The 7,131-nt window shown below is 33.4% G+C and overlaps 2 protein-coding genes across 3 annotated transcripts in view; one reads left to right on the top strand and one right to left on the bottom strand.

The window, feature by feature from the left end:
• Positions 1 to 2,820, top strand: part of LOC119839480 (transmembrane protein 135-like) — a 24,014-nt gene extending 21,194 nt beyond the window's left edge. For both annotated transcript variants that reach the window (XM_038365761.1, XM_038365762.1), the window contains exons 8-10: positions 577 to 717; positions 1,219 to 1,385; positions 2,140 to 2,820. In XM_038365761.1, coding sequence (XP_038221689.1) covers positions 577 to 717; positions 1,219 to 1,385; positions 2,140 to 2,194 — 363 coding nt within the window. In that variant the 3' untranslated portion in view covers positions 2,195 to 2,820. The remainder of the gene's footprint in view (positions 1 to 576; positions 718 to 1,218; positions 1,386 to 2,139) is intronic.
• Positions 2,821 to 4,269: 1,449 nt separating this feature from the next.
• On the bottom strand, positions 4,270 to 6,669 carry LOC119839012 (carboxypeptidase inhibitor SmCI-like). Its single transcript, XM_038365184.1, has 4 exons — positions 6,549 to 6,669; positions 5,647 to 5,835; positions 5,125 to 5,279; positions 4,270 to 4,449 (listed from the first exon to the last, which is right to left on the bottom strand). Exons 1-4 carry the CDS (start codon positions 6,667 to 6,669, stop codon positions 4,270 to 4,272), a joined length of 645 nt encoding a protein of 214 aa, XP_038221112.1.
• Between the last annotated feature and the right edge of the window lie 462 nt (positions 6,670 to 7,131).

The following is a 7,131-nucleotide window of genomic DNA, read 5'->3' on the forward strand; positions in this document are numbered from 1 at the left end:
AAGTGAGCTGTTATATAATGTAAAAATTGATAATTAATGTTATTGGTGTAAAACCGTTTTAATTATTATAAATAAATAAATAAAATCACGATTTTTCGACATAGATCTTGTTCCTGTTGGATTTATGGATTTTAAACCACCTTTCCGTTCTCCGACCTCAACCTATCTCCTTATCAGTTCAATAATTTTATCCAAATCGGTTTACTGGCTTAGACGTTAAAGTGATACAAACAGACAGATGTATTGTCGCATTTATAATAACAATAGATTGTACAAGTGTTCTTATTGTTTTTTTTTATAATTTCTAATTCGAAGTATTGTATATTAATTTAATACAATGGATTACTTTGAAATTGCGAAAGAAAAAAAAATAACGGGTGTAAATTAAAAAAAAAAATGCCAACTAACAAGAATTTAAATTTACACGTGTCTCAGTAATAAATAAGATTTTCTTAGTTAAATATGTAGGATTATACTTGGAAACATTTATTTCCTCAATCTACAATGTACGTAAGAATTTTACTATAACGCCATTATTTTATGTAAAATAAATAACATGTTTCTTATCCATTGCAGGCTGTCATATGCTACTTGTGCCGTAGGCGTGGTTATGACTCGGCAATGTATGCGTTACCAGCTGGGTACATCGCAGGCTTGGCATTTCTTTTCAAGCCAAACCTCGGATTTGCGATCGCGGCACTAACGGGAGCGTTCAAGGTACCAATTACTGAGTTTATAATCTGTATTTTATATTTCACATTTATTTATTGATATATATATTTAAAAGTTTAAATGTAGATAATAATAACAATATGGTTCATAGTCTCCACTTGACCACGCTCGCTGTAAAGTGTTCGAAAAGTCGGGTTAATAATAAAATGAATAAATCGCGTTTAAAATCCGTTAAAAAGTTTTTAATTTCTAAATATAACATGGTTGACAACTTTTTAACATGGTTGACATTCAACCCAGAGAGGTCAGTTTGAGTTTTAGATATGTCTTGTTTATTTTATAAATTCGCTTTCAATATACACTACCAGTGGCGTAGCTTAGGTAGAGGGGGAGGGGGGACCATGCCGCCGGGCGTTTTCTCCACTCCCAATATTTTACGATCAACAATAATACAAAAAAAAAAAACTCAAAAATATAGGAATTACATAGCGCCAACAAACATTTCATATATTATTCGTTTTTAATAGCATTTTGTTTTAAATTCAGATCTATTCCACAACACTTTACGAAAAGAAGATCTTACCAGAGAATGTACCCCTGCCCCTCATACTGTACTGCGTCTGTCAAGGGATCCTGTTCCACACACGCTTCATGCACCCCGAAGTGTGTCCCAGTTACGTCATAAACCTTATTAAGAGCGTCAGTAATGGAAGGTAAGCTCAAAATTTAGTAGCAGCACAGCTTAAAGTGAATACAGTAGTATAACTCCGTAGTTAAAGCAGAAAACTTCTAGAAAATGTCGCGGGTGTTTTTTTATATCATAGCGGGCAACTGAGCTGGTGGTTCGCCTGATGGTAAACGATTACCGCCGCCCATGAACATTCGCAGAGGCTCAGACCTCTGATAATGTGTTGCCCGCTTTAAACGGATAAGAGATAAGGAAGGGATTGATGACTGGAAATAAAGAATGGACTGGGAAGGGCTAGGAGAAGTAAATAGGCCTGTCACAGTTCAATAATTAATAGTCGATAATACAGTAATGATTACATAGACAGTAAAAACCTTAGCGACCGCCCCTTTATAATGTCCCGAGCTGCTAACAACCGAAAAAGCTGATAAAAAGCCAACAAAACAGAAGTGGGTAACAGTGATCTCTTCATTACAATCTAGTCAGAAAAGCGAAGCAAAACGAAGCACTACCAGTTCGGCTATTATTTAATATTTCATCATTATGCCCACCTATGGACAAACGGCATTGTTCTTATAATTAAGCTCTTCGCCCGTGGTATAAATATAGCCTATGATACTTAGAAGTTGCTGTTTTCTAATGGTGAAAGAATGTGTGAAAACCGTTCAGGTTTAGATGAGTTTCTTTCCTAAAAACGTTACAAAAATACAAAAATATGAAAATGTTAAAGGTTCTCCTTTATGATAGTAGTATATTTACTTAAAAATTAATTGTTTCAGATCTGAAATTCTCTACAGAAATATGTTAGAAGCAGTCAAGAGAGCATCCTTATGAAAGTGATTTAACCTTAAGGTTTAGGTGACTGGCTTTACTTTAATGGTGTAATTAGAATAATATTAGAAATTATAATTAAAGGTGCTGATCAAAGATAAATATATTGCGTTAATGTGAATATATTTCATTTGTGAAATTGGAGTATATTATATATTCGAATGTTAAAGGTACAGATATGCAAATGTAATTAAAGTATATGATGTAAGTGATGAAGTAACAGGATTTAGATGGTATAAAGTAGATACAATATGGGGTAAATTATAAATTGTTTTCTGATATTAAAGATGAGGAAAGGTTTGACGATGGGAACAAAGGAATAGGCTGGGAACGGTGAGAATACTGATCTCCGGTTGCCCCAATCACCGATCGAAACTCAGTAGCATGCTGTTATTTCTCGCTGATCTTCTAAGATACCATTCCCAGTTCGAGCTGGCCCAATTCGCGCCAGATCGTGCTCAATCCTTCACTTAATTTATTTATTCAATAAGACTTTGTACTAAGCACTTAACAATTGTTATAACTATATAAGTTTTACCATTTTCGACGGGTTCGGAGAGCTTTCTACAGCCGGCAAGAAACTCTCTCGTTGCTCTTTAAAAATCGTGTTATTGGATATAATATGTATAACATAACTAGCAAACCCCGCGAACTCCGTTTCGCCACCAGATGGCTTCGTTTTTCCCGCTTTTCTGTTGAAATTTTTCCGGAATTTTCTTTGCTCTAAACCTCACGACGCCCAAGACCTTTCCAACGAATGCAAAACCGTGGAAATCGGTTCGTGCGTTCTGGAGTTATAGCGTCAGGAAGGAAAACCCGACTTATTTTTATATAGTAGAATAATGATGCCAAAGAAATGTCTTGTGGTTTCTAAGCGACAGAATCGATGAGTATGTTTATTTATTATACACGAGTTGCTCGTACCGGCTTTGGTGTAGTAAGTTTGTAAATTTTCAAATGTTTAATTACCGTCATAACAGTGGTGTAAGTGTTTTTGAATATCATAATAAGCAGCGGTTTCCTCACGATGTTTTCCTTCACCATTTCGAGCAGTGGCAATGTTAATAGTGTGCAGATATATTGAGAAACTGATTTATTTCTGGTTTCACGCACGGTCGCGAGCCCCTGACTTTTAGCTGTTATGTCCGAAGACCTAGCCACTGATCTACTGTAGCCAAACACCATACTTGCATTTGCCCTTGCTTGGAATTCTATATTAGTCTTTATTATTTTTTATTTATTTATTCATAACATTATAATTAGACGACCCACTTATACAGTTTTTTCGATTTAATGTATTTATGGAATTAACAGATGCCTCGATTAATAGGGTTTTTAATGATTTTTTACATTAAAATGACATGTCCTTTGTTAATTTATTCTTGATTTACTAAATAGACAGTCAATTATGTTGACGTTATTAAATGTTATATTTTTAGTTCGATATTATTACTGTTGGTAATATTAAATATAATCATTTTTATTAATTTAGTATTTTATTTACCAGTTTGGTACCTATATCAAAATATAAGGGTACATAAATTCCTATCCTGCTGAAAATTGGTGAAATTTCTTCACTCCGGTGGCTGGAAACATTAGCAATAGGCTATAGGTAAAAAAAAGGATTTCCCGATTTTCAAGGAAAAAGTAAGTTCTGTCTATAGTACTATGTTATCTGTGGTTTATTTGTATGGTTTAATTACCTCAGAACAAAGTTGCAGATCATGAATTTATCTTTAAAATGGTACGGATACTCATTTCTACAAAAAGGTGGCTCACCTTTGCCATTAGAGTTTAATTTACGTATCTAGATTGTGAATTTGGGGCCTTTTATTATACTTGGATTTCTCCCGTGTGGTCTCATTTGAATTACTTCTTTGGCAATTTGAAGGTAATTTAGTTTTTTGTTAAAAAAAAAATTACAAACAATTATTTTGAAACTTAGATAGCTATACACAGAAGTTAAATATAATTATGTAAGTAGTGTAGTAGTAATAAGGATTATTAATATATTTCTTCTTAAAAATAATCAGATGTTCTTTCTAAATAGTGGAAAGACTCGCATTTATTATTTGTATTTAAGTATTTTTTATTGTCAAATTTGGTTTATTAGAAATCATTCTCGTAGTCGATACTTGATGCTTGCCCCTTTTGGATGTGGCTCCTATAGGATTGATAATCATCACCTTTTTAACTCTATCGGCGCCTTTTGTCGCCCATTTGATGATTCCAGTATTGAAATTGCAGATGGATTCGCACTGAAAAAGTTATTCAAAGTGTTTTTATTGTTTCAGTATTCGTAAACATAATTACGATTAATATTCATTTAAAAAAATCACTCATTGTCGGTTTAGTAATCAGAAACGAATATATACAAAACGAAAAAAAAACTTTTTTATCTTTTCTTTCTAGTGTCTCAAAGTTTTGAATTGTGAGTCTAAACACGTGGTGTAAAAATAGCATTCAGAGGACATATCCAACGATGGAAGAATTTTTGAATTGATCAAGTAGTTCCTGAGATAAGCGTGTTTAAAAAAACAAACATGTTGTTAAGCTTAATTATTTATTAGTCTAGATATGGATTTACACGCTGATCACTATAATAAGGTATTGTATTGATAACATTTAATTCATATCCAATATGTAAACAATTCAGTCACAGTAGAAGTATTATACACAGAACACTAAACGAAGCATATTCCAATATCCTATCCTACTAATATTATAAATGCAAAAGTTTGTAAGGATGTATGTGTTTGTTACTCTTTCACGCAAAAACCGAACGGTTGGACCGGTTGCAATGAAATTTGGTACGTAGACAGCTGGACAACTGGAATAACATATAGGCATCTTACGGGATACGGACTTACGCGGGTGAAATCGCGGGGCGCAGCTAGTGACATCATAAAGCATAATACAAGGCCCATAATTACCTGCTCTTTATTATAAAAGTTGTTTTTATTTCCACCGCAGCCTGAGTAGATCCTTTCCTTGCATACTTGCCACAGCGGATCGTAGTACCAAACTGTTAGGGACCCAAAACAATATCCATAATCGAAAGTTAAACTGCACCAACGGGGTCGCTGACCTGAAACATTAGTATTGCTATTAAATGAAGTATTTATCTTTAACTAGAAATTAAAGACTTTTAACGGATTTTAAACGCGATTTATTCATTATATTATTAACCCGACGTTTCGAACACTACTGCGAGCGTGGTCACGGGAGATGTCTTTAACTATTTTTGTAGATAAATACTTTGAGTTTGTTTGTGTTTAAATTAGGTATACTTATTGTTTAAATACATTGTTATCTTTCTATGAATGAAATTTCATTACATTAGTATTTAGTAGCATAGCAATTTTTAAAATTAACTTGGCTTTCTAAAAGGTAAGGTAAGTTAAAGATAAAGCTACCGATATTTCCTATTATAAATGTGTCTAAATAAAACGCACGTCTCCCATTCGGTTCACTCAAGCAGGCCTGAAGACATTCTGAGCGAGAGTTGAATCTGTTGCCGTTTCCCTGACATCCACCCCAGAAGAACTTTGAGCAGTCCTTGGTAGAAGGATTGTAGAAGTACATTAGGATATCTCCTCGACATGGCCCAATATCTGGCTTTAGAAGGCATGTCTTATCGAGCACTAAAATCATAGTTTGATTCAAGACCACATTTCTATAGTAAAAGCTTATCAATTACTACCTAATGTCTGAGTAGTCCCGCGTAGTCAATATTAATTTTTATTATAAATCACACTTACATCTCCTATTTTATTTCCTTGGAGAATTTATTAAAATCCTTTCTTAGCGGATGCCTACATCATAGCGGCTATGGGCATACCAAATTCCAACCTGACCGGTTCTTTGGCGTTTTATACTTTATATTTTAATATTATCCTATAAGTTCTGGTTGCTAAATATCAATAATTACTATCCTACTCATTTTATAAAGGTAAAGGTTTACGAAGATGGATAAATAACTGATGCTTTTTCAAAAACACAGGTTTTTGATTTTGTATCATATTTTCTACAGAGATCATAGTTTTGATTAAAATATAAGCTACCTTTTACCCAAGTATTTCGCTAGTGAAGTTACGGATTCCAGCTGGATAGCAGATAATTTTATCTAGACTATTCTGAAGGACTTGAACTAAAACAACCTAAGACATATTATCACGGCGAAATAGAATATGATAATGAATTGTCTCCTCTTGTGACTGTCACTTTTCTTTTAGCACATCGAATGTGCTTATCGCTTATCTTTAAAACAAATGTATTACCTACATAGCTGTCAAATCTCACAATTCAACTACAAACTTCTAAACTACTTAAAAAGTTGCAAAAGTCTAGTCTTCACCTTGTGGATTATACGGAGTAACGCGGGAGACGGATTCCTTATACGTGTTGTATTTCTGCCTCTTGCTTAAAATACTCTCAATAAGAAACAACAAATAAAACTGCAGCTTCGGTACAACCATGTTTACAAGTAAATTGTTACATTTCCTCGATTTAAAACGATGTCGGTGAAAACAATGAAATTTCCGTGATTGAAACTGAAATTTTATTACGATCCGTATTGTATTGTTATTTTATGTTTATAGTAAATTTTGTGTGGAGCATTCGGTAGTATTTTTCTCTGATGTTTCGCTGAGGATATTGAACAACTTTGGAGTTCATAAAACGAGGCTATATTATCGTATTGTTCGTATTTCACTGTAATATAATATACTATATTGCCTGTATTTGTTATTTATTAGTATCTGTTGTTATTTATTAAAAACGCATATTCAAAAGAAGTGCCTAGAAGAATGAGATATTTCACCGCGGTATAACGTATCCTAAATCACTCGCCAACCTTATGTCTTCAGACACAATTTTTTTGTGAAATTAAAGAATATGATAATATGTATGTAGTAGAATATAGGCTAAAACTAAACAAT

Source organism: Zerene cesonia, chromosome 3 (assembly GCF_012273895.1).
Source record: "Zerene cesonia ecotype Mississippi chromosome 3, Zerene_cesonia_1.1, whole genome shotgun sequence".
In the NCBI taxonomy this organism is placed as follows: Eukaryota; Metazoa; Arthropoda; class Insecta; order Lepidoptera; family Pieridae; genus Zerene; species Zerene cesonia.

What these genes read in the sequence shown, in the direction of transcription:
- LOC119839012 (XM_038365184.1), bottom strand. Translation starts at nt 6,669, where the DNA reads ATGGTTGTACCGAAGCTGCAGTTTTATTTGTTGTTTCTTATTGAGAGT. An exon ending in TACTCCGTATAATCCACAAG is followed by an intron (nt 5,836 to 6,548) that starts GTGAAGACTAGA and finishes CTATGATTTTAG; the next exon opens with TGCTCGATAAGACATGCCTT. An exon ending in ACTTTTATAATAAAGAGCAG is followed by an intron (nt 4,450 to 5,124) that starts GTAATTATGGGC and finishes TAACTTTTTCAG; the next exon opens with TGCGAATCCATCTGCAATTT.